The sequence below is a fragment of the Asterias rubens genome, chromosome 13 (assembly GCF_902459465.1).
Source record: "Asterias rubens chromosome 13, eAstRub1.3, whole genome shotgun sequence".
Lineage (NCBI taxonomy): Eukaryota > Metazoa > Echinodermata > Asteroidea > Forcipulatida > Asteriidae > Asterias > Asterias rubens.
This window is the reverse complement of record NC_047074.1, coordinates 8,461,776-8,489,611: the sequence shown is the minus strand read 5'-3', so window position 1 is coordinate 8,489,611 and position 27,836 is coordinate 8,461,776. Positions and strand designations below refer to the sequence as shown.

General features: G+C 39.1%; 1 protein-coding gene across 1 annotated transcript; it reads right to left on the bottom strand.

Annotated features, from left to right (window-relative positions):
• Positions 1–349: 349 nt before the first annotated feature.
• On the bottom strand, positions 350–27,546 carry LOC117298472 (putative ATP-dependent RNA helicase Pl10). The gene is made up of 16 exons (XM_033781750.1): positions 27,417–27,546; positions 24,594–24,633; positions 24,343–24,393; positions 20,914–20,971; positions 20,146–20,676; positions 19,576–19,675; positions 18,896–19,031; positions 17,018–17,103; positions 15,958–16,044; positions 15,146–15,306; positions 14,319–14,463; positions 13,896–14,058; positions 10,305–10,486; positions 9,418–9,535; positions 8,406–8,556; positions 350–4,261 (listed from the first exon to the last, which is right to left on the bottom strand). Exons 1-16 carry the CDS (start codon positions 27,456–27,458, stop codon positions 4,051–4,053), a joined length of 2,262 nt encoding a protein of 753 aa, XP_033637641.1. The 5' UTR covers positions 27,459–27,546; the 3' UTR covers positions 350–4,050.
• Between the last annotated feature and the right edge of the window lie 290 nt (positions 27,547–27,836).

The window sequence follows — 27,836 nt, the reverse complement described above, 5'->3', positions numbered from 1 at the left end:
TCAGCAGGAATATGTAATCTACCTCCTTCTCTCACCATCTCAGTGGTTACACAAACCAAACTTAAAAACCTAAATTAAACAATTTTTACTCAACGTCAATTAAAAAAAAAAAACTACACGTCTCATTGTTTGTGATTGAGATGTTAAATTCAGAAAAAATATTGCAACAGGACAGTCACACGAGTCACTGATTTTTAGAAAAAACATTTAAACAGAAAAGTCTTCCTTGTTTTCTTGGATTTGATATTTTTGTTTAAATCCTTAAATGTCTACGATGCACTTCTCATCACCTACCTCTAGAAACCCAAGGCACAGGAAAATGAATCTTATAAAAATATTTCTGTTTTCTCAGTTTGTATCACAAAATCTTCTTCTTTTTTTTTTTTTGGTAGAGAAGCCATATCGGCATCAGCAAGTAAGAAAAGTCCCCTGTCGGCACTAAACAGCCCCAAGCAAATGTGTCACATTGCCTTTTTTTTATGTTTACATACACACATCTTTGTTCAAAAGATCAACCAATTCGCAACTGCGTAGCCACCATGGTTTACAAACAGGCCACAAGGTCACATCGCTCCGCTTACAAACCTCCCATGATACTGCAATGTTCTCTCATAAATGGGTTCCGCTAGCACGAGGATCAGTCAGAACTCACTTCAAGTGGTCTGGCTGGACAAGTGCAAGGGAGTAGTGATATAAAAAGCTAACTGGTCCTGCTAGCCAGTTACTGAGCAGTCCATGTACTATCATGGTACAATGGGTGTGTTCGTTTAGCTCCCCTTGGTTTGACCCTGGTGTGTGGCGTTATTTTTTTCCAGGACGAGCGTGTGCATATAATAACCAACGTTCGTCCTGGGAAGAAAAAAACGCCACTCACCGGGGTAGACCCAGGGAAGCTAAACGAACGCACCCAATGTATCATGACTGATACCGCATCTCTTCTTATAAGACGGATTGAGAGTTATAAAGAAGGGTATCACGGGCACTATTTTAATACTTATGAACCATGGTGGCTAGTCGAATCGGGTGAAAAGAATGTTGTGCTTGCTTTATTTTAGCTGGTTATGTGGGTAGCTTCTTCCAAACGCACATAAAGCCTCAGAAATAAGACGGAGCTCCATCCGCAACTCCACATTAATATAAATAAGATTTTATTTACCCTGTATTCTAAGTACCACACCGTCTTCATTTACTACAAAATGAGCCGACATCTTTGGGAAAAAAAGGCGTTTGAGATCTCAAACTTCAATGTTTTTACAGGGCAGGTTTTTTTTGAAGACCGGCTCTCAAAGATACAAAAGCTTCCGAATGGCCGAAGGCGACTCTGGGTTTACACCAACCAGGGTGCTGGGATTCAACCCCGTTTATATATAGTCACCCTACGCGGCCAACCATTAAGACATCTGCCAAGCTCCACCATCCTAACACAGAGCCAGCAGTATTGAAGATCTCAACAGCAACAGTGAGATACTTCTTGATTAGAAAAAAATACATAAGCACTGAGGAAATGTTTACTTACAGTTACACTACCCCCCCCCCCCCAGAATTCGGCCGATATACCCCTAGACACTAAATTACATCCACAACTCCTTTACATTTCTTACTTAACGGTTACATGTAAGAAATGTTCTTATTAATAGCCAAGAAGATACATTCCCTTAATCTGAAAATGACTCTTAAATACGGGAGGAATATTAGAACCTTATATATACTCAGCAAATTTCAAGCCCAATTTTTGAAGGAGAATAATTTTTCGAAAGGCCCAGACCAGTCAGCAATGGTATAGTTTGTTGTTCTTCAATGAAATAGTACAACCAGTGATGTCACGATGATGTCACACGCATAAGCGATTAGTACAAGAACTAATCTGTTTCACATGGCACTCATACTCGCACTATCGATCTTGCAGGAGACCTTATATCTGCGGAACTCCTTCTTAGGATCAAAGTGACGACCAGGGTAGACCTTAAATTGATATTCATCTCAGAAATTGAAAAAAACAAAACTATAGCTCAAAGAAAATCATTCAACCTTTGTTTACATTGGGTTGCGCACACACATATTATGTAGATGTGTCATAAATACGAATAATCAACATTTTACTTAGAATTCATGCAAAGGTTTTCCCTGGCATCGGTTCAGTGGTTATGTACAAAAGAAACACAGTTCAAAAAAGTGTAACTTCAAGCAAGAATTTAGCCAATCTTGCCAGTTTGTCAATAAAAAGTCTTTCTGGATCATTGCACAAAGTAAGTCCAAGAGTTGGACCTGTTGAGGGATACTGCAACAATTCAAGCGAAACTTTAGTCAAGTAGGACGTTAAATATCTTAATTCTCAGCTTCGTGTTGCTTTTAAATACTTGACTATGTAACAATATCAGCCAATCTGGAGTTTACATATTTTGACATTTAAATTTTTTAAAATCACTTTTCTTTCTGGTGAAAAGTTCGGCCAGACTGAATTTTAAGTCATCTTGAAGTCTCCTTTTTTTTTGTTCCTTCAAATGACGGCGCAAGATGAAATCACAAAAAAAAGTTTTGTTTTTTTCCACCATCATTTTTGTTAAGGAGAGTCTCTCAAGGAAAAACAAACTTATGGAACAACAGAATATGCACTGATTAAAGTACGTTAAACACCAAATAAAACAACTATGGCCCCTGCAAAAAACCATGCAGAAAATTAAGATCTTCAGAAGTGACAAAAAGTTGCCACTCGGACTAAACTCTACATATAAACCTCAACTGATACATGTAGCTGTTCAGCCTATACAAAGAATGCATGTGAATGCAAAAGCTTTGCACAGGCTGAGCGCTACTTATCAATTAATGATCAACAAGTGCACTTCACTCACTACTATTAAGCCAATTGGCTCAAGCTATAAACGAGTGCATTAAAACATCGCACAGCCGAACCAACACTTCTTGTGTAACAAGTCACTTTTTAAAATATATATACTTAATAACTTATGCCAGGAGGGTAATATTTCACTCTGTGAGACATTGTGAATACTTTCTCAACGAGGCAGATCCTTTACAGTGACAACAGCCTAGTCCAAGAATATCTGCTGGTAAATAAATTCTTGTGGCTCTGTCACCGAATGAACGGCAGAGCAATTCAGTCATTTATGTCCGACTGACCGTTTACCCAATGGAACTTGTCTGATATTTGTGCGTAACACATATTGCAAATTTGTTGTTTATAGACACTATAAATCCAAGTGAACTTTCAAGAGAACTTAGATTGTGAGTATCACATAAGATCTGTTTAATTTATAGATCAATTTTGTTGTCCTTTAACTCCGCAAATTTGTGTTAAATTTTGAAACTTTTTAATCACTGACACTACATATTTAATAACCGTTAAATACTAACAACGCAGGGGCCAGAACTAATATACCAACTCCTACAGAAAAAAAAAACTACTGCCAAAAAACATCAACTATGCTTTAAGTATAACATTCAATTTACTGTAATTAATTAATCAATCAATTAGTAAAGACAAGAAAACAGGTGGTGGTACATATATAAGCCACCTGTCCTGTCTGGTTCCTTTTTTGTTTGTTGATTACCATACTTTCAGGATGCTCGGTACCAGTCTATAAATTGTCATACGTGTCACATGATGACGTCATGTTTATAAATAGTTTTTAAAGTCTACATGAATCAAGACAATGTCCTCCCAATTCTTGATAATAATTTCTAATGTTTTTCTTCATCGGTATCAAACCAAATTATTACTTTTTATAACAAATATAGAGACTCCTCAATGATTATAAATATTTCTTCTTCTTCTTCTGCTTATGAAGTACAGAAAAAAGATCAGTCTCTATTTACTTTATGAAGTGCTGTGATCAAAGAAAAAACACAACGAATCCTGAATAGTTTACAATTGTTTTTGTTTACAGGATTTATATGAATGTTTTCAAGACAAGATCAAACAATCTCAAACATAAAAAATCCAGTCATCTTGTAAAAAGCTGATTAGGGCTTCTTCGGTTTCTGGGAATAGGTACCTCACACCCTGAATGGTCTTACCGCATCTCTAGAGGGCATCTAGCTACCCCACCAGTCGGTTCCACTCCCACCACCAGAGTTAGCCTGAGTGTAGCTTCCTCCATACTGGGCCTGGTACTGAAAGGGGGTGAACGGCACCTGGGCATGGTGTTGATGCCCGCCACTGAACTGGATACCGGCTTGCCCGCCACCGCGGGGACGGTTGGTCTGACGGTAATCACGGGAACCAAATCCACCTGATCCATAATTCCTAGAGAAGATGAAAATTGTTAGCATAAAAAAAGTAACTAAGTGTAAGTTGCTCCTTCCAATTACCTAGAGAGATGACAGGAAAATGAATCGTCTAAAACCATATGTGTTTTTTGTAAAGCTGTTAAGCATAACAGACGGCTGAACAAAATTCTGGGCTTAACAAAATTCTGGGCTTAACAAAATTCTGTGCTTAACAAAAAATGAGTGGGGCACCAGTCACAACAATATAAACCTAATCTGATTTTGGCTTGTCAACCTTTTCTGGTAAGCAATACTTTTTTTGTGCTTAGCAGTTTTGTGTGCTTACATGCTTAATGAAATTAAGCCCTGATGTCCCCCCTTAATTATTTTAAACAAAATCATATTAACCAGAGTCAATGATTACCTGCTCACACTAGACAGATGGTCAAATAAAAGGCAATCAGAGACATTTTGGATGACCTGTATAAGAATTGCTGCATTTTAGAGAAGTGGTACTCTCCAACTAGAAATACATTCCAGACTTCAATGTTTCCATCAGACCTTCTAAAATATATCTCGCTTTTCAAATTAACACCTCATTGAACCAAAATACATAAACATCCTAAACCACTAAAGTATTGAAACTCCAGCATTCCACTTTATGGTTTAACGTCAATTTCAGTGGGAGAACAACAATGGATCTGTTGTTAATTGTGTATGAAAAAATGAAGAGTGGTTTTCAGCACGTACGTACTTTTTGGGGAAGCATTGCCTGAAGGAACAGGATACAAAGCAAACAACAATTCCATTGATGTGTTCCATGAGCAGAACGAAATTTGATTAAAGACATCAATTCTTCTAGATTATACTGCTGCACTTTCTTTCATTTATTGGTAGCAGCATTTCTTAAAGCCATTATACACTTTCGGTAAGCAGTATTGTCCAAAGGCCCACACTTCGTGATCACAACTGATATATAAAATAACAAACCTGTGAAAATTTAGGCTCAATCGGTCATCGGTGTCATGACATGTGTTTAAAATAAATCGGTATTTCTCGACAACGAGAATTGATAATTGTTTTAATGTTTTCCCGAAAAGTAAAGCATTTCATGGAATAATATTTCAAGAGAAGTCTTTCACCATTGTCTTCTGTAAACCCTATAAGTTGTTTGTAAATCTGTGAACTTTTTTATCTTTTTTCTGAGCTGGAAATTTATAATTTATAATTTCTTAATTGTTAGTTGAAGGGAACGGAGGTCATTTCTGTTGTTGTTTTGGGTTTTGGGCTATTACTTTTTTCTTGAAAAGTAAATTCAGTACAACTTGTACCATTCTGGTTATATCTGGTTTAATACGCCAGTATGCATTAAAGTTTGCTAGGGACATGGGATTGCCCATTGACGTCGTGTCAATGTCAAATGGAACCCTGGTAAATGCAGCACAATAAGACATGGCATTTGAGTTGACTGCTAAATGTAACAAATACAGCAACTTTTACCACTAGGTCAGTTAGTTTGATTTGGCATGGATAGGCTTGTTCTACTCTTGTAAAATGCAAATGATGTACACGTATTTACAGTGTATACTTTTCCCTTAACTTATAATATACCATCCCTCTTGTGTGAATCCTATTATGCCACTTTAAGTGTAAATGTACACTGATCTACAATGCCAATATGAAAGGTCAATCATAAATTCCATAACTGAATTGAAATTCTTGACAATAGCCTCAACCCTCACACAAACCACTGAAGGGTTACAGCCGAATGGGCACAGTGCTTTTGATATGGTTGAGGAGGCATGGAATGCAGTGCTAAGTATACAACTTTCACTTTTAGGTCAACTTTGCATACCTACGCACTGAAGTAGGTGATGACAAGAAACTAAACTTGATTCATTAAAAAAAAAAATGTTCAAAACCCTTATAGATACAACTTTGATATACAACTTTGATATAGACTGTGCATGTCTCGCCGGTATCAAAACAAGAACAAATCGAATGAAGCCTAAATCCTTTTATGAATTCAAATCTTCTTTTTATAAGACCAATACAAAAATCTTCAAAACAAAAAAAATTATTTATAGACATTTGTGTATAATATAAATAGAATTTAATTTATATAAAATTAACACAAATAAAAATGAAAAGGAAATGGGAAAAAACACCAGATTCACATGTAAAGGATTCACCTTAACAAGAAAAATGCTCGTGTGGGTCTTAAAAAAAAACTAAACTTAACTTCTATGGTCAACCCGTAATTATTTCAAATTTTACCCAGTCAGTTTCCCTCATGGTTTTTAACTTGATGTTCTAAATAAAACTTCTTTGTAAAACCCCAAATTATTTCAAATTTACCCAGTCAGTTTCCCTGGTGGTTTGTAACTTTATATTCTAAAACTAAGCTCCTATTTTGATAATATTATTTCATCCAATACATCTTATGAGTACAAATGTGTCAAATGGGAGTTCCAACATTACTGTGTGACTCAACCTAAGAAAAACAACCCCCAAAGATCAGTCACTTGGTGTTGCCTACTAGAAGGTCAAAAGTCACGCCTACTGGAGGGTCAAAGGTCACACTGAATACTGTTGATTTCATGCTAGAGTAAATCACTGCAGCTGAAGTGAGTCACTGAACCACACTACACAATGGAATATCCGAGGGCAGAAATACCTATCGACCAACATGACTGACTCAACCAAAAGAGGACATTCCAAAACAAATGCAGGGGCGAGACTCATTGCTGACTACAAAATGTAAAACTAGCGTCCGAATTTTAGGAGGCAAGTTTGAAACGCTGGCATTTCGACCTTATGGCAACCCCTTGGGTAAGGTTTAGATTTTACAGAGGTTTCAGTAACAGTGTTCCGGGTTCCCAAAGCTTAGTGACAAAATCAGATGTCCAACAGCGTTCTCAAACTTCAATCGTGCATTAAAGATATTAAGAACTGGTCTACCAATAATGGATTGAAATTAAACGAGGATAAAACAGAAATTCTCCATTTCACTAGCCGTTACCGTAACTGTACTCCTCTTGTGTCATTCCAGCTTGACGACGATAACATCAATCCTGTTTTACTTGCTTGGAATCTTGGTGTCATCTTTGAAAAAACCTCACAATGTGCAATCATGTTAACCTTATCTGTAAGACTGCTTCCTTCGCACTTCACAAAATCGGCTCCATAAGAAAATATCTCGACACCAAAACTACTGAAACACTTGTTCATTCCCTCGTCATGTCCAGAATTGACACCTGCAACAGTCTTCTCTTTGGTTTACCGGATTCTATTAATAAAAAACTGCAACGAGTTCAAAATTCAGCTGCTAGATTAGTCACATGCACTCGTCCACGTGATCACATAACTCCCATCCTACAAAATCTTCATTGGCTACCTGTTCAAGCTAGAATTAAATTCAAAATTCTCCTTTTAACTTTTCAATGTTTGCAAGGCACAGCCCCGATTTATCTCCAGGACCTAGTTCACAAATACATTCCTTTGAGAAATTTACGCTCTAAGTCAAAGTCTCTTCTTGTCATTTCCACCCCTGTTACAAAATCTTATGGTGCTCGCTCTTTCCAAGTAGCTGCAGCTGAACTGTGGAATGGCTTACCCGAGTCTGTCAAGGATGCTTCCACAGTTGACACATTCAAAAAACGCCTTAAAACTCATCTTTTCAACGCTTTTCAGTAACTTTCTTTGATGGTTCATTCTTCCTTTATTTTGTTTTCCTTAAAGCGCATAGGGACTTTGTTTTAGTGATATGCGCTATATAAATACGGTTTATTATTTATTTTATTATTATAATTGACAAAATCTGCGCAAGAAGAGTGAACTTTGCAGGGCACTGCTATCGCCACCCTGAGCTTCCAGCCAGCAAGCTTGTCCTCTGGGAGCCTAAGCAAGGTCAAGCACAAAGAGGTCGAGGTCACCTGACCTATGTTGATCTGCTCAGAAGGGACACTGGATTTGTGACAGCTGGACAAAAATCCGCATGCATGACGGACAAGGAGTTCTGGGGACAACTCAGACCAGCCGTAACATCATTGACCGAGGACACCAATCAAAAACAGAAGAAGTCCTCCGAAGTAGATCAAGACATAATATCATTCTACAGTATAATTTCAGACGGGACCGACACACAAATCACTCTAGTAACAGACTGAATGGGTACTTACTTGCGTCCACGCTTTCCATGGAAGCTCTGCTTGGTTTCAAACGCAAGGGTCTCCAGCCAGGCTGGGGGATCCATCTTGGTCTCCACCATCAAAGAGGCCAGGTCACGAGCCAAGTTACGATTCTTGTCATTGAAGAAAGACGTGGCAAGACCTAGAACATTGGGTAAAAGACAAGGAAGGGGCATGTCAGTATTTGAAAGGATGTCCAAGGATCTCAAACAAGAACAGAGCTTTTTATGGAAAGTTCAGAGCGAAAAAGAAATTGGAAGTTTCAATCAGAGATTTTAGGGGATGCTACCCAAAGATGGCAGCAGACTGTTGGAAGTTTGTGCATGCGCAGAACTATGCTAACAATAAGAATGTACGTGGTATATCTGCTACCCTTATGTGTCCCAAAGACTTCCAGTCCATATTCAAAGTTTTCCTTTTGTTAAACTTTCTATCTCTCGCTCTCAACCAAAATTTTGGGTTGCCCCGCAGGTTTTCCCACAAGCCCACATGTTTTACGCACATAATTTTTGAAGCGTAAAAAGAAAACCACAAAAACATGGAAGTGAAAATCACACAAAAATTGTTACTATCTTCTCCTTAAATTTCTGCCTTTAATAATTTTCAGTCCATATTCAAAGCTTTCCTTTTGTTAAACTTTCTTTTGCTTTCAACCAAAATTTTGGGTTGCCCGCAAGTTTTTTTCACAAGCCCACATGTATTCTGCATATAATTTTTGAAGCGTAAAAAAAACCCCACAAAAACACTGAAGTGAAAATCACACAAAAAATTATTACTATCTTCTCCTTAAATTTCACCCTTTAATAATTTGTTTTTCAATGAACAACCATTTTTCATGGATTTTCGTGATGAAGATCTATTTATTCAAACTGCTTTTCCAATGAAATCTTCGCGGTACAACGATTTCAACAATCAGCGGCTAGTGTTGTCACCAACATGCAACTGCCACTTTTGAATCCTACCAGTCATACAGGAGAAAAACGTTGACTAAAAGAAATCTTACCGAGGTTGCCGACACGTCCAGTACGACCGATGCGGTGAACGTATTCCTCAATTTCTCCGGGCAGATCAAAGTTGATGACGTGTTTGACGTTGGGGATATCCAACCCACGAGCAGCAACCTTAAATAATGAAAATCAAAACATCTTTCTTTCACCTTACAAAAAATGTAAGGCTTGGCACAACACATGACCTTTTTCTTACAGGCATGATGTTTGTTTCTTAAATAAAAGTAGGAGCATTTTAAGTACAAGGGCTGACTAACTTTCAGAGTGTCATGGCCGAGTGGTTAAGAGCATCGAATTCAAGTTCTGATGCCAATTCACTGGAGTGTGGGTTCGAACCCTGGTCGTGACCCTTGTGTCCTTAAGCAAGATACTTTACTATAATTGCTTCTCTTCACCCAGGAGTATAATGGGTACCTGCGAGGGTAGAGGTTGATATTGTGAAAGATAAAGCCTTTGGAACGCCACAGCAGCTCGGGGCTGTATACTCCCTATTGGGAGCTGAGAAAGATTAAAGGGATGTTATTGGCCCAATGACCAGGGGACTATAAATGTAAAGCGCATTGATACGGTTTATTGTGAAATGCGCTATTTAAGATGTTATTATTAACATATCAATACGGTGTAGGCTTTAATAAAATTTTCAGACCATTTAACCATATATTTTTCTGATTTTCAAAGGGAACGAAATCAGACTTACATGGAAAAAAATATCATGCCTGTTCTTGCTGCAAATTTCATTGCCTGTGGATTTTTCTAACAAAACTCAGAAAGTTACTTGGGATAGTCTACAGTGCTTAATAAATACACATTGGTCGAGGGTAAGTGGTAAAAGTTTACAGCAATGCTTCGTCAAAATTTGCCAGTCAAGGACTTTGTGACTTACAGCCGTCGCTACCAAGATGGGAGTGCGTCCACATCGGAATGACTTCAAGGCGTCTTCGCGTTCACGCTGGGAACGGTCGCCATGGATACTGGTTGCCGGGTAGTTCTGCTTGTAGAGGAAATCCTCCAGAGCGTCTGCGCCACGTTTGGTCTCAACAAAGACGAGGGTGAGGGATTCAGGACCTACAGGAGGTTGAGATAAGGGCATTAGTTTTTGGATAGGCGAGGATCACAGATGTCCACTTCCATTTTTACCAATGTAGCTTCCCGCAAGACATTGTTAACTTATCGTCCCAGAAGTTACATCTGTTCACACACGAGTTAATAGCGACACGAACGCGCTAACTATTAACAACCATACGCCTCTCTTAATATTTATGCATGAGGTACGTCACAATGCTAACTCAAAACGAGGCGATGGGCGCAGCCACTGCAAGTGATGGGGAACGTGCGCCCATAGCCTCATTTTGGGTTAGAATTATGACGTCATGCATAAGTATTAAGAGAGGCGTATTGAGGAACCATGTAAAATTAACCCAATGTCACTGAAAGCTGTTACGCAGAAAATTCTGCTTCGCCAATTTCTGCGCTAAAACTAGAATTAGCTGGGTACCACTTTCACAAGTCATTTACACTATAAGTAAAAATGCCTTTCTCCTGCTACATTGTTATTTTCATGAATTAAAAAAAAAAGTAAAAAAAAAGTGACCTCCTACCCCCCCCCACCCCACCTGAAAATAACTTCAGTGACTAAAAATCAAAAGGCAACAGTGCTGTTACATGTATGATTGTGGATTTTGTCAAAATTACCAAAATATCCTAGCTGTACGCAAGTACAATTTGTGAAATGATACAATGATTAGGAACTAAAGTTGCAAGAAAGTTAACTTCAAAAGTGAAATTAAACAAAATAAACTTTCCCATTATCCAGCAACAGAAGTTTCAAAAGTGATACTTTAAAAGAACTTGGAAACTTCATGCAAGAACTGGGGATGATTTTTAAGAGTGGATTATTCACCAAAATGCAAGGCAAAGTGCAACAAATGGAATGTCAATGGTCTGTAAAATAAAGCAGCCTAATTATGAGATTTGAACATTGCTGTAATTCATTCAAGTTAGCAAACAGTGGTGGTAAGGTGTCTAGCAATGGTTTTCTGATTCTAAACATCAAATTGATGTAATTGTATAAAAACACAACTAGCATGCCTTCAACACACACAGCCTGAAGTATGATGCAACAAAGAGGTTGAACTGATCTAAACTGGTGCCCTTTTTGTAGAAAAGGGACAGTTTTGTGGCTTTTAATATGAAAAGGGCCGAAGGCTCTTTAATCTAATGAGATACGACCATTCTTCAGAAATTTGAAAGGGGATTATGATTACCATAAAAAAAATATATAAACAATATTATAAAACAATTTGCTGAAAACAGCTGTAAGTGTGTGCTGAAATTCTGATGGTGCGACGGAGGGTGATGCAGCTGAAGCATTTGAGTGTTTGAACATTCTGATTTAACTTTAGCTTGTAGCATTCTTATTGAGGTATCAAATCACTAAGTCTGGAATTGCATGGAAGTAAAGTACTTCCACTGCCCTGTGTCTTGACCTAATGACCCATGAAATTCTCCTGATAAAATATTCTTGAAATGTGAAAACACCCTACTTCATATCAAAGTTTAAATTTGTGGCATGGATGTGCATGCAAGGCTCAAAACAGAAAAAAAACATAGCAACAAGGAATGGAGAAAAAATGTTAATTCAAATCTTTAAAAATTACTAATCATTCTGTCAACTTTCCTTGATCAAACCTAAAAGTCTGTGCCAAAAAAACCATTAATCAAAGTTATGCCCATCAGAAGAGCAAATAAACATGGTTATCAAACATAATTGGTGTAATGCTCTTGCATGAGTGTCGTTTCCCGAGAAGCAAAGAGTGCCCTCTAGAGGCCATGCATGGTCGGCCAAAACGAACCCGATTTGTGAACTGAATCCAACACAGGCATCGTTATATTCAACCACAACTGTGTACAGAACACACCCATGCTTCTCGCAAGAAACAACATGTTAAGGGCCATGTCACAACGGGGAAATTTTCACAGGCAACTTGGAGGCAACTGCACTGCATTCAATAGGAACTTTTTGGCAGCACAAAAGACAATCTTCTAGGGTAACTCACTATATCCACAAGAAAATAATGACAACACTGAAATCTGAATCAATTTTCCTTATTGAAAATTGCCTAGAACCGGTTACCTGTAACTGCCTTGTGTGACATGGCCTTGTAATACAGACAACTCTGCTTAGCATTTTCAAACTGCCAGCCAGCTAGAACTTACAGATTAGCGTGGCGTCACAGCTTGAGCCAATGTCAACAAGCCGCTCACTAACTTTTTGGCTTAGTGCACCCTCTTCAGCCGTCTAGAGAACTAGCAGCCCAATCAAATCTCAGTCACATACATATTGTAAGGGGTCACATTTCTACTAAGCATCCTAAATCCGCTAAGCAGCTCACTGACATTGACTGATTGGTAAGCAGTGTTAATATGCTTTAATTAACAATCTGTCCAACTTTGCAAAAGCTTTCAGCCCCGTCTAACAAACCAGTCCATGTGATGAAGATGCCTCGTGAAGCAATGATGAAGCGAGGAAAGCAAAGGCTTCTCAGGCCGACTTTCATACTTACCTGGTCTCCTGTTGATTGAAAGGCTGTGGGTTACTCGTGCTCCGTTGTCACTCCATTTAAACGGCCACAGTATCACATAGTGGACTTAGTACAGTCCTTTTATTCCCAGTAAGAATTTTTTATGGTGCGTTTTTTTTTCCCACAACATTGATATCTTTTTGGGTGGAACTCTTAAGAAGGTAGGTCAAGATATAGCATGCATTTTTAAAAATGGGTGTACAACATCAAAGCTCGTCTTTTAAACAAAAGAATTCAACATAGTGTGAGCCAATTTTGGGACAAAAAGACTTTGGTGTACCAAACAGAAGATGTCTTACTGTGCATGCATAAAGACGTGGATAAACATGCTCGGGAAAGTAACCGCGGCTTCAACTGAAACTTGACTAAACCTAGCCCAATAAATCGGTCTAATCCACTCCGTATCCTTAGCCCCAGCAGCATCGATATAAAAACCTTTCACATTTTTTTTGTCGGGTTCCCTTAAACACTTATCAAAAATGGTGTGATCAATTGCTACAATTGAAGGAACCCGACTCATTATGAGATCTTGTGTGCGCGCTTCGAAAAAACGAGCAAGTTGTTAAGATCGTTGAGAAAATTCACACTCAAAATTCATTTCAAAACGTTAGTTTGTTTGAACACATCCAGGCGTAGAGCTATCTACAACTTCAGATGCATTAGATCAGTAAGTTTCATGATGCAGATCGTTGCAGATGGTTTTTTTTACAACAAAAAAAGAACGATTTTGATATCAGATGTGCTGGGGCCAAGGATACAGAGTGGATTGGACCGATTTATGGGGCTAGACTAAACCATGCCTTGGCCTGCTTTGGCGAGGATACGGTGGCCGTTTAACTAGCGTTGCGGCAGGTGCAGATGGTGGTTTTGTAAGCAGAGAGAAAGTGCCTTACCTGTCATATCGTTTTTACCTGCTGCATTAAGCAGATCCAGGAGGAAGGAGCGTTTGTCACTCTCTTCTACCCAGACAGCTTTCTGGGTAATGTTAGCGCTGGTGCTGCCGACACGGCCAACCGCCAAGAAGATGTAGTTGTCCAAAAAGTCACGTGCCAGAATCTGAAAGAAAATACACAAATTCATCTCATTTCTCAAAAACCACAGAATATTTTCAGGGAAGCTTTCTACCATCATTATCTTCAAACTGTGCAAGTTTAATGTAAATCTGTCGACATTGTGTTTTTTGTCCTACAAAAAGTACATAGACCCTCTTAGGCCAAGGCCAATATACACTCTGTTCTGGGGTGGCACGCTCCTTAGAGAAGTGAATTAGAAAGCTTGGACGGTTTTTCAGTGAGAACAACAAGACTTAAACGTACCTGGATTTCCTTGGGGAAGGTGGCGCTGAACATAAGTGTTTGTCGTAAACCGGTCTTGGGCATGGTGTCGTCCTCGACGATGCGACGAATCTGCGGCTCGAAACCCATGTCCAGCATACGGTCAGCCTCATCCAACACCACCCATCTGCAAAGTCAAGTAAATACCCTTGCATTAAAGGCACTGAACACTATTGGAAATTACTCAAAATAATTGTTAGCATCAAAACATTGCTTGACAGCGAGCAATGGAGAGGTGTTGATAGTATAACACAACGTGAGAAACGACTCCCTCTGAAGTAACAATGTTTTTGAGAAAGAAGTAATTTCTCACTAAAATATTTGAATTGATTTCGAGATCTCAGCTGAGGTTCCAACTACAAGTATGAACTTTCCTCCTAAAAGTGCCCATTGCAGGAGGAAAATTGATGTGCTCCTTCAAGAATGAAATTCAAGGCCTGCTTTCAGAAAACAGAAAGGCTCCACAAGAGGTATAGTTTTTGTTAAGCCAACTTTTATTCAATGCCCCTTATTTTTGACCGCGCGGGGGCGCTATAAATAGTATTTTGATCACTTCCGGGGGTACACGCGATTCGCCCTGCACAAATTAATAGGCGTTCTGTCACTTTTGTTGCGCCGTAGTTTCAATTTGCTTTAGAGGTGGATTATAACGGCTCCTTTTAAAGTCTTATTGTATGTGATGGATTAGATGTCTGTGGTTATAATGTGTTCCAATCTTTAAAAACTGTTTTGCGTATGAATGAATATACCCCCGGAAGTGATTGAGAGCGCCCTCACGCGGTCAAAAATATGGCCCATTAAACCCTTACTTGATGTTCTCCATTCCAACGCGGCCGCGTTCCATCATGTCCACAAGACGTCCTGGTGTGCCGACTAGCATGTGACAGCCATTGTCCAGCTCCCTCATCTGTGCTCCGATGTCTGCCCCACCGTAGACTACGCATACATGCACACGGGAAGAGTAGGCAAACTGCAAACAATTCAAACATCATATCAAAGGATTTAAAAGGCTATTCGAAACATTGTGACTACTTAAGAACTCACCCGGTGGTGGTGCAGTTCTTAACGATCCTTAAGCAGTAGCAGTCCCATTCGCCTTTCTAACTTCCGCCCAAGTAGTAGTTATCAAGCAGAACAGTTCTTTTTAGAACTGAGAAGTCTCCCATAAAATCTGATAAATCTACTCCGTGGTAGTAGAAAATATAGCAAGACAGTTCTCTAAAGAACAAAACTCTACCTGGCAAGATACTCACATGGTGTTACCGCACACAAAATATATATTGCTATCTCACTATGCAATGCCTCAAATCCCATTAAGTGATTCCTTAATTTAAACAAATGTGCATCTGGGAAAGTAGGCAAGCTAAAAAAGTTTTTAAAAACACAGCAAAGGTTTAAGAAGATTGATCCCTTAGTTCAAATAAACATTTACAAACCTAGACTATGTGTCCTAGAACTGTACACAAAATAACAAAACAAAAAATTAAAATCCCAGTGAACATAATGAAAGAGTGATTTCTTCAGTTGAAACACAAATAAAAGCACCTAGAAAAAGTAGGTGAACTAACAATCAAAAACATTACAGCGAAAACTGTAAAAGAATGAATCCTTAGATGCTTACTTTTCTTGCTTCGTCATAGATTTGAGAGGCCAACTCCCTGGTAGGTGCCAGAATCAGAGACAAGGGGAACTGCTTACGACGATTGGCCTAAAAAGAAATATCAAAGACAAAAATTTGTACCGTAAACACGTCTAAATCAGTCTGATAAAACATTTGTGTAAACTTCAACAAAGAACTGAACAAGCAGAACAGGTCCTAATTTCATAAGAGCTGCTAAGCTCCTTGACAAAAACAGGATTAACAACCAAACTCTTATTTGTTGCCCAATGCTTGTTACTGGTATTCAGCTGTTGTTTGCTTATAAATCCTGAAAATCATGTGGTAATTTTGTTAGTAATCCAGTCTTGTTCAGTTTTTATCGAGGCAAAAATTTCATGCTAAGCAAATTTTGTTTTGCTTAGCAACTCTATGAAATTGAGCCTAGGTACATAGTAGCAATGTATAACCGAGATGTTTTACGATGAACTCAAACAAAACTAATGTTATTGTTCATTTCTTAGAATCCAATTACATGAGTAAAATTCAATCAAAATTGTTTTATAATGTAAAAAAAAAATTTGGATGAGTGTCATGCTGGGCTAGAAAGTCTTACGAAAAGATCCAGAGTGCTCAGTTGTTGATTTCACGAAACTCTTCCCAATTTTAGGACCTTGGATGAGTTAACTTCCGTTTCCAGAGACGTTAGGATGCACGATAGGTTACTCGTCCGAACTCGAGATAGAATTAATCCTAGCTTTTCGTGAAATCGGTGGCAGGGGTGGATTTTAGAACTTAGGACAAGCCTTAAGTGTTTAATATCTCCTAGGACTAGTCCTAACTATTTGTGAAATCGACCCCAGGAATCAAAACAGCACGGTGATATCACACTACGGACTCGATCCAGACAAGACGATGGAAAACGCACAGCGACAAAGATAAACCCACGTCACTCAGTCCAGGGTGTGACGTAATGGTTTGCGTGTTTACAGTAGCACTGGTACTTCAGTGTTTATTTCACGATGTGTTTTATACCGGTCCAAGTTGTGCAGGTGTTTGAAGAAGCGTAATCTTTATTACTCACCCCTGTTCCAGAAGTTGACTTGTATGGTCCGCCTTCATAAATCTGGGATAGGATTGGCACCAAGAAGGCAGCTGTCTTTCCAGAGCCTAAGGTTGGAGGAGGGGGGTGGAATACAAATAAATTGTCAACATTTCACATGGAGGAAAATTACTCTCCGACGGTTTTGACTGTGAAAATGATACCAAGTTTTTATCTCTAGTGATTTGTATAATTAATTTTTCTCTCAAAATCCCACTTGTTATATTGATGGTATTAAGCATCCTTTGAAGTCATTTTTTTCTCAATTGACCCTGTTGATTTCAAACCAATGAAAGCTTGTCAGAAAAATGTAAATCTCCAAAGATCACCTGAAGACAACTTTTTTGAGATTCAAATTTCCCGAGTGTCCATTTGTTAATGCAGCAACCAGAGATATGGTTGGTACCGGTTGTCACCTCTCTGGGTTTCGAACAGTTCTTTATGACAATACAGTGACAGGCTGTCTCAACATGTAGACACTATATTCAGATTACTTTCACAGGCGACTTTTAATGCATCTTCATTGATGATTTAGCCTGCGGATCAGCATTATATAAACAAAAACCAAAGTAGTGAACCTTGTAGTGTTACTTAACATGTAACACGTTCCCGCCACTGCATATAATGTGTTTGTTTAACATAAACAATATGGAGTCCTCAGAACTGAGAATAGAGAGTGAAAAACAGGCCTGTATGCTTCGGTTTTTAAGGGCAATAGCACTAAGGCATTTTCTTCTTGGTAAAGGGCACCTTATGAGGAAATAAAACAATTCTACTGTATAAGCATGGGCGGTTCCTTCGGTTACACGGTTCTACCCGGTTCCAAATTGAAAACCGGACCGGCGGTTCCACTCTTCTGTGGAACCGGGTACCCGCTTTTGTCGGTTTCGATTTTAAAAGACCGAGTCCCAATTATAAAAGACTCTGTGGAGCCGATCCTGGGACGAACCGGCTCCAGAAATTGAGGCTTGATGTTGAAAGCGGTGACCGCAGATACACTATGCAAAGGCTTCAAGCCGACATGAGTATCAACTATCACATGTGGCTGCATTATTATACAACACACAGTGCACAGCCCCCCTCTAATGCATAGGCATCTACAACCACCACCTGTATATCTAATGCATGCTGAGATATAAAGAGTCCAAAGTCCAACCAGACAGCACGTTGTGATTGGCTGCCGATATATCCATATTCATAAAAGCACTTCCCATGCACAAAATACACAGTACTGTATGCATGTACAGGCATGTACACTTCTATGTGCAGAGACGGCACACTGCATGCACTACGGACGTACTGCACTACGGACGTTCTGCACTACAGACGTACTGCACTACGGACGTACTGCATTACGGACGTACTGCTGCCGGCAAAATCAAAGACTTGTATAAATGCAGGGAGAATAGGTGCTCGGTGGCACGATGTGTGATTGACTTGGTGGGTATTCTGGTATTAATTTTTCGTTAAAAATAGATCGGCTCCAATTGTGTGTGTGTGTGAGCTCCGGACCGGTCTGATTAACTTGGTTATTTTCAGTTTAAATAGATCGGCTCAATTGTGTGTGTGTGAGCTCGGGACTGGCAGCTTATGTTTTATATTGAATTGGACTTGGGTATGTCTCAGAACCAAGCTTTTTTTTGGAACCGGAACCGAGCCCCAATTTCTGGAACCGCCCAAGCTTACTACTGTAGCATTTCAAGGGCACGAAGGCATTGACCAGGGGGCTTGGAGGCAATCGCTTTCACTGCTTCCGTAAACTAACGGGCCTGGCACCCTACCTCTAAGATTCTTTTTTCCCTCACTCAATGTCGAGTAGAAAATATTCTGAAAACGGGAGAAATTACAAGCCAAGCCTACCTGTTTGGGCACATGCCATGAGATCTCGCTTCCCCTTGATGATCGGTATAGCGTATTTCTGCACTGGGGTTGGGCTAGTGTAGTTACTCAACTTGATGTTGTTACTGATGATCTCACCCAGGTTGATGTCGCTGAACTGTGTGGGGGAGGAGGAAAAAGCAAATAGGGACTTAGGGAGCATCTCGAATGTCGGAACAGTAGGAACAGGGTTCAAATTAGCACTAGACCAAGCTTGTAGTGATATAACAAAATGGTCCATTCTGACAAAAGGCTGATTCCTTCAAAAAAGAAGTTCATTATATTAGTATTGTACACTTGTAGTGCGCCTTGTCTTTCGTAAAAGATAGGCCTACCCATGGTGCTGAAATTTATAATTTGGTGGAGCTTGTCAAGAAATTCGCCACTTGCACAATAAGTGGAGAATGGTGATCGAAAGCACAGAATTTGGCCATAAGCAGTGCCCAACTTCATTTTTATGCTTACCAGAAGAAAATCATTGCACTTACAAACAAATTAAAGGAGCTATTTCTGTGCTTAAGTCAAGCGTATTTCATGTGTTTTGGCATGTGCCTGTGCGTACAGCTAGCGTAGAAATTTGGCGCTTGCACGCAAGTGGAGAATTGTAAGCCCAGAAAGCAGAGCCATGAAATTGGGCCCCGGAGACTCCCTAGAATGCTTACACTCTCAATGTGTTCTGGGCAGTCCTCTCCTGTTGCGTTCACTGGAATGTCCTCATATTTGTTGAAGTTGATGCCGGTGTTTGTCAACCCAAAAAGGTCACTAAGGAGAATAAATGGTAATTAACCGTGACTAACAAAATTCCATCTTATTAGGGTACGTTTATTTTGCATCGGGAAAACAGTATAACTTATTTTTTTATATCAAGCGCTGTATGTTTCCTGAATTCTGTGAATGTACTGGGTATACAGTTTTTAATACAGATTTGTGTAAGAGTAACAATATACAATTGTTGCAGGCTGTGACGGGATCCATGCCACTTTGTACACCCAGGGGTGATAATGGCACCCAAGGGGAAGTCAAGGGTAGGGTGCCATTTGCCCCCAAGGATGTACAAAAACCCACGGACCCGAAATCACAGCATGCAACAATTGTTTTGTTATACCTTGGTAACATGATTATTCCTCTTCTCAGAGTTCTGTTGTCATCTTCAAACAATATTTACCACAAGCATGCATAGTTTAATAAGCAGACTAACAGTTATTCAAGTAAAAAACAATTCTTGAGCTCACCGTTCTAGTCGTTCATTCCTTGGCAGAGGCTTGGACCAGTCTTCTTCCGTCACTTCTTCCTGTCCTCGTCCACGGCCGTACGAATCATCGTTATTCCAGCGGTTATTCTTCTGGTAGGGCTTTCCACCGCCGCTGCCTCCCCAGTTATTGTCAGAACGCCCTCCGAATCCTCCGCCCTGTTGCCCCCGGTTGAAGCTGCTGAAGTTACGGCCACCACCACCACCACCGAAGCCTCCACCTTGGTTGTTGAAAGCGGGGTTCTCCATCGCCGGGTTGTACCCCCTGTCTTGGAAGTTGCCGCCACCACCACCACGGTTGCGATCGAACGCCTGGTTGTTGAAGCCGCCTCCCCGGCTGTTGAACCCGCCTCTGTCGTTGAAACCTCCGCGGTCATTTCCACCTCGGTAGTTGCCCCGGCCGCCACCTCGGCTGTATCCGCCCCCTCGGCTGTATCCGCCACCAAAGTCCTGGGGTTGTTGATTTGGGAATCCACCCTGGTTTGGGAAGTTGCCAGCTGGTGGAGGACCTGGTAGAACAAGTTTAAAACAACCACATTTTGGTATAATGTTTAAGAAAAACAGGATGTAAAAACGACACCAGGTAGGGAATGAAATCTAAAGGCCTGCAGTTGATGATCGGAAATATTCCAAAGCCAAAAAAACCCACTAAAATGATCCGCCTTGAGTCATTTCTGAGGATTTTTTTTTTTTTTTTGAAGGGTGCAACTATTTCACAGTACAACACTACAACAGAAGGGTTTTTCGGGACCTACCTCTGTTGAAGCTGTTGTTAAAATTCCCCCTTGTGGGGTAGTTGGGAAATCCACCTGAAAAGCAGACAATAATCGCTCTATTATTTACCTTGCTGTAAAAGAGCAAGAACAAACGGTGCCCACAAGTGTCTTCATATGATCCTGAATGCATTCAGATACAGTACAATTAGTGTCATGGTGCCTGTATAATGTCTTGTGTCTGGTGTCAACAAACTCACTGTCACGTCTCTTGGTCTGTTTGTTCTTTTTGGTGGCTACTTTTTTTTTTCTCAAAACAAGCTTCTGCTGTCAACGTACCCACTATCATGTCTTTTATCCATTTGTTCTTTTTTTAAAAAAGATTTTCCACTTCTAATCTGAACAACCCTATGTTCAATATGATTGTTCTTTTGTGTTACTACATGAGGCCTGGAACTACACAGAGGCTATCGACCATTGTTCCCCATAAATAGAAGCCCTTAAAAAGGTAACATTCTGGGCCTGCAAAATGTTTAGAGTTTATTCCCATCTGGTAAGGGTGCCAGTCTAGACTGCCGAATGGGTTTGTGCCATAGAGCTATATATAGTGACGAGAGCGCTAACTTGCTCTGCGTTTTGAAGCCACCCTAGGCGCAGACATGTTTGATGTGTTGCGTGACTATGGAACGATTTTAATTTTAAGTTAGAACACACATTGCCGCGATTTGTTTACATTCGGCGCGTGCGCTTACGTACGCGACTGCTCATTCGCGTATGTCCGCGCTACAAAAAACGTAAGTTTGACTTGATTGATGTACTAAAAAAAGCATACGCGCCTTTTTAACATGACGCACATGACGCTCGCAATTTGTACGCTTAATTTGTACGCAATATGAGGAATTTGTACGGCTTCAAAACCTTAATGCGTGTATAACGGGGTGTTAGCGCTCTAGTCAATATATATAGCTCTATGGTTTGTGCTATACATTTAGGCTGAAAATGCAACCAAATGATCGAAGTAAACTGAAATCTCCATGTTGCAACTCGATACACAGCTCTGGGTTCAACTAGTGTGCTTCACAACAGTTTTCTGCTCAACTTTTCTGCTAAGCAAAAAGAAGCAGGGTCCCAGTCATAAATTGTGCATGTGACACGGCATTTAGGTTGGTAACCTCATTCTGGTAAGCATGATTTCTTGTGCTTAGCTACTTGTTGTGCTTAAGCAGCGCTATGAAATTGCGTCTGGAAGATACGATGCAAATACATGTACTACAATAGAGAGGATGTCAAAAACTTTAACACTTCATCATGAATCTACACAACGGCATGTCAAGATTTTGATTTGTGCAATGGTGTATGGTAAAGGCACGGTACTTCACGGACTCGACTCCCTTCAGTGACTTACTACTTTTACTTCCTCACTCTAAACAAAATCCAACACATTCATGGTAACGCAACACAAAAACTGCTGAACTCTTTTTAGGGCAGTACATGTACTTACCCCATCAGTTAATTACTGTAATTCCCAGTTGAACATAATCAAACAAAACATGTGGTTGGATTTTCAGTTTGGTTCAGAGCAAGGCATTTTGCTCAGTACTAGGTAAATGGCAAACCAATGAGGGAATCTTAGCTATCAAAGGCAATGGCCTGAGCACAGAGGCAAAAGCATCCATTGCCTCCGCAAAGTGTCAGCATGAAATTGGTTAGGTGTGGTTTGAGTTTCATGCGTAAACATACCTTGTGAAAATCTTTTGAATTTGGTCATCATTTTGTAAGTGGTAAATGAATAACGAATGATCATTGAATTTCCATATCAATAGACCATTAAACATGTGACATCACATGTTTACTTAAGAGCCACAATACATGGACTGCAGGCACAATTTGTACACAGCCCAATGGTAGAAAACATTCAATCTTTCATTTTATGGAGATTGCACTGTAAGTTTTTAACAACTTTTGATATGAAGAAAGGGGACACATCTAAAATCTTGTACAGAGCTGTTAATTTTAAAACTCTTGAATTGATGTGAAAATTACGGGCACGAAACGTCAAACTTCCCATATGACCGGGATAGCATCTTGCCTGCAAGGAACACCCTAGAATGTACAAGGTCCCTCTTTTTGTTAACAAAGGGTTACATGGTCATTGCCCCCCCCCCCCCTGCATGACTCAGAATGCACCTCCTCAAAATGTTGTGTGTACTGTTTGCTGCCATTTTGGGCGTCAATTCCTTTGCATGGATTTTGACTCATGAAATGGGTCAATTGGTCTACACGTACATGTTTTCAGGCAATGGCCAATCACAACTGCATACCTTTTAAACCTTTAGTCATAACAATAATACTACTAAAAATTCTTTCCCCTTTTATTAGAAATCGCAATATTCTTATTTACTTACCCTTTTTTTTTATAAATCAGGATGATTCTGATAAAATTGGCAGGTATGCATTGGCAACAGTGCGAAAAATAGAAAAACAAATCCCAATACATGGTGTGACCAACCCACCACCATTTGGATTGCCATGTTGTGTATTTTGTTTTGCTTTCTGAGAGCAAGATGCGAGAACATTTAACAGTTTTAAGGCAGTTCTAGTGCGGGAATAAGTGGGGGGGGGGGTGGCTTAGATACATGTTAGCGGAACAGAATCTGAATAATGTGCTTGCATCTCTAAACAATTAAACCTGCTCACAACTTCTTTTTTTTCTGATACTTTTGGTGAGATTATAAAAATGCTCCAAAATGCATCAAAGACATCTTTAGTATATTTTAACGACTTCTGTTAAGTCCACACTCGCGCATTTATATGTTCAATGGATTTCATTTGCACAACAAATTGGACAAACTTGTGCGCAATCTGCAGTGCGTAATCTGCAGTTTGCGCTTTGTAGTATGTGCAGCTGAATCTGCTGATCGAGCAAAAGCGTGCAAAATTTGTAGATTTCGCTCTGTAAGTATGGTGCACAATCTGATGATTCGGTAAGATTGCACGCTGTCTGCAGATTGTGCAAATCTCTGGAATGCCAGCCTGCACCGTTGAGAAAACATGTGCACGCAGTGAAATAAATTTAGGGTGTTTGCTAGGTGGAAGTAGCCGATTACGCACGAAGACGGCCATGGATCACATATCATGAGACTCCCATCCAGGAGATATCAGTAAATTTGTCTTAATTTGTTCTGTTTTTTTATTTGAATTTTGTTTGAAACATGTTAAGTTGGTAAAAGCACATCCATGGTGCATTCTTTTTAAATGATTTACATTTTTTTATATTTTGTTTTTAGCTAAAGAAAAAGTTGAGGGTCGCTGCGTAAAGTTAGGGTCAGTCATGTAACCAAAAGGAGAGCTTTTTTTTTTTGGGGGGGAGGTGCCTTATTCAAAATAGAAGTGTCTCCTCCCACTTCACTAAAGTAACAAAATTAAAAACCAATAAACAGAACCAATCAAAGAGTGATTAAACTTACCTCTGCTTACATCCCCACCTTGACGCATATGGGGAGGAATGTACCTCTTAGCTGAAATGAGAAAGTGAAAAAACATTGTACATGTAAATGCTCTCTTAATGTTATTATTTTAGTCTACAAGTGTTTTTCACAGATTTGTTAATTTGTGCCTATATTATGATGGGATACACTAAGTGGGAATAATACTGTGGTCTTTGGCAATTACCAAAGGTGTCCGGAGCCTTTAACAGAAAGATAATAATAATACCTACCTTCCTGTCGTCCGCCATCCTTCAACTCTAGTGCAGCGAACTGTTCAGGAATAAAGTTTTAAAAAGAGAATTTGTTTATTAAAATTCTAAGAACTAAAATTAATATTACACATGATATATGGGTTCACAATTTACACAAAAAGTTTATATTTAAGACACTGTCATCCATTATCCTTGTACATGTATGCTGCAACATAGACCAGACAAATCTTGAATGTATTTTAGTGAGTTTTGGTTTCGTTGAAAATGTGCATGGTCTTTCTCTCTTAAGAGCGCTGTAAACTAAAAAGTTTACGAAAACTCCAAAGACTTTCTCTGTCCATTGTTGATTTAAGTACAACCCATTATTGGTAAGCAACATTACTGTGGTCAAGCTTGACTGTGGTTGTACTGAGTCACGTAACTCTTGATCTTGTTCTTGCATAACTTTTTAATTTTCCAACAAACATGTCCTTTTCACAGGGAAAGTACCTTTCGCCCTACATGAAAAAATACATACATACCATTTTTGCAAGTCTTATAAAACTACTAACTACTATTTCTCACTTAACATGAGAAATAGTAGGTTTTTTTAACCGTGTAATGTCAATAAAAAACTTGCACAAAAACATAATGTCTTTAATAAAACCTTCCTTTTGGTGTAGTTTGAAGATTTGGCACAAAGACAAACAATGGACAAATTTACATGTAGTTTGACCTTCAGCCAAGTCGCATACACTTCACAATGAAGGCATGTACACTAGAAGGCTTTGTTATACAAGGTCTTTTAAACGACTAGATTTCATGAATAGGTAAGGTTCAAACTGGAAGATGGACTAGTCTCAAGTTGCTGACAAGTTTTTGGAAATATTTACACATGATGATGTTTGAAATGGTCTCCTGTTAGATTGCTCCTAAATACATAATGGAGATCATTATGTTTTGCATGTGTGGTGAATTCTGGCAAAATAAATAGAAATCTTCACAAAAAGTTGAAGTAAAACACTTTTGGTAGACATGTTCACAGTATCAATTCTTGCACAGTTATGCTGGGACGACCTATAAGCCTAATGATGTTACAGAACGCTGGTATTAGTATTCTGTATTATTAATCATTGAGCTAGTCACAATGAAAACACCCGCAATCCTAAATATTGGAGAAGAAATTTGGATAATTTTAGTTGTGCTCATTGTTCTGGTCTACTGTGTTACTCAACAGATTCCACAAGTCAGGATATAACGCCAAGGAGCAATTACAAGTAGCGTGTTCAAGGATACGGACTGAGATTTGAACCCCATTGTGATGACTCAGGCACCAGAACTTGAATTTGGTGTGCTAGACCGATTGGCCATGACACACTGCATCAAAATCGAATGCAAGACTGTGTTGAGTCTCAAAATGGTACACTCGACTACTTCAGGCCTGTATGTTTCGAATTTGAAAGGGCAAGGGCACCAAGGCATTTCCTCTTTGGCAAAGGGCACCCTATGAGGAAATTTAAAATTTCTACTGGAGCATTTCAAGGGCACCAAGGCAATGGTATCAGGCCTGCTACTGCATCTTCCGGTACAAGTTTTTACATTGCCCTCTTTGACAATAATATTGACAAACGACAAACATATAAATGAGTTTTTTGTTTTTTTAGGTTGATTTAGGGACAGTAGAGGCAAAAAAGATTGATAGATTGAAATCCTTCTGGCAGGATCATTGGGGGTGATTGGAATCCACACAATAATTACAGAGATAAAAATATTTGGGCCAAAATATTGACAAAAATAAATATTTTCTTTAAAATCTTTCAAATGTCAAGTAGTTTCTACTTTTAACAAATTGCTATAAAACAACCATAATTATGAGAAATCATGTTTTGTTGTCATGGCTATCCTGCTGAAGAATTTGAAATTCCTTTACAAATATTTCAAAGTGTAGAGTTAAAAAGGTTAAGAGTTGCAAAGAAAAATATCAAAATATGAACTTAATAACACATTAAGTAGTTAAAACCAACTACATCAGTGCGTGTCTAAATTAATCAATGTTTCATCCTCTCATTTATTTAAATAAAGTCCAGACTGGTACAGTGGAAGAGGTCATCACACACCTGCCTGCAGTGTACCCCACGTAACAAGCTTGTTTATTCAATTTTTTTTACCACCACGCTTCCACCAAAAACATGAAGTAAAAAAAAGGGAACATTACACATGCTGTGTCGACTCAAAATTGTGTGCATTCTTGCAAACGACAATTTTTTGTTAAGTTGTTTGATGAAAAACATTTTTAATTTATGACCTCGCTACATACATCCAAAAGCCAGAGGAAATACTGGTCCTCATAAACAAGTTAAAGGTTTAGACTTTGCTAAAATAGTGAGTTTTCCCTCTTTCTCTGCCTAACCAGTTGTTTTCACTCAGTCAGCATGCTCACAGCTCAGCATGTTTAGCAGGAAATAAGCACGATTCACAAACGATTAAATAATTTAATAAATTCACCCGAACCAAAAGCCGCATGATGATATAAATAATTATAACACACATTTTGTTGCTTTATAATCGATTTTTTACTACCTGACTAACTCAAGAAGCCAGAGGAAACACTTGTCTAAATAATAAACAAGTGAATTTTTGGTTTAATAGAGACAGTTTCCCTTCTTTTTATCTGCCACCACCAGACGTTTTCAGAAACAGCACGAGTCGACAGCTGCGCATGCAGTGTGCATTGTTCGTCGTCGTCGCTTTATTTTATGTAACCCACGTTTTTCCTTTCTTTTCCAGTTCAGACATCGTAAAAATGACCGATAAAAACACTTTCTCCACTTATATTTAAATTTTAACAAACGGGTACAATACCTGGTGTTCTAGACCAGTTCCATGGCCTCCTCCATTACTCATTACTAGGGGAAAATGTGAGAAATTGGCGATGAAATTTTAGAACTTTTGTGAAGTGTTGGTGAAGTTTCGACGGCAGGGCACGGAGAGAAGACACACAGCGGCTTTTCATGCCAGCCTCGAACTGTATGAGTTATCTTCTAACTGCAATAACTAATTCATAACGCAAAATCAAAAAGTATCTCTTGTAAATTAAAAATTAGGTCCACTCAGTATATTTTTGACTTTATGGTCAAGTACTTTTTATTTTATTTTATATAAATTAAAAAAAAAAAACTTTAAAAGTTAAACAAATCTCACGAACGCAAAACCAGCAGACTAGACAAACTCGACACTAATCGTACATGTACTTTAATCGACACTTAATCGTACATGTACTTT

Excerpts from the sequence above, each read along its gene's own strand:
- LOC117298472 (XM_033781750.1), bottom strand. The coding sequence starts at position 27,458 with ATGAGTAATGGAGGAGGCCATGGAACTGGTCTAGAACACCAG. Across the intron at positions 19,676-20,145 it reads AGGAATGAACGACTAGAACG|TGACCTTTTTGGGTTGACAA; the intron begins GTGAGCTCAAGA and ends TATTCTCCTTAG. Across the intron at positions 10,487-13,895 it reads AGGTAAAAACGATATGACAG|GTCCTGAATCCCTCACCCTC; the intron begins GTAAGGCACTTT and ends AACCTCCTGTAG.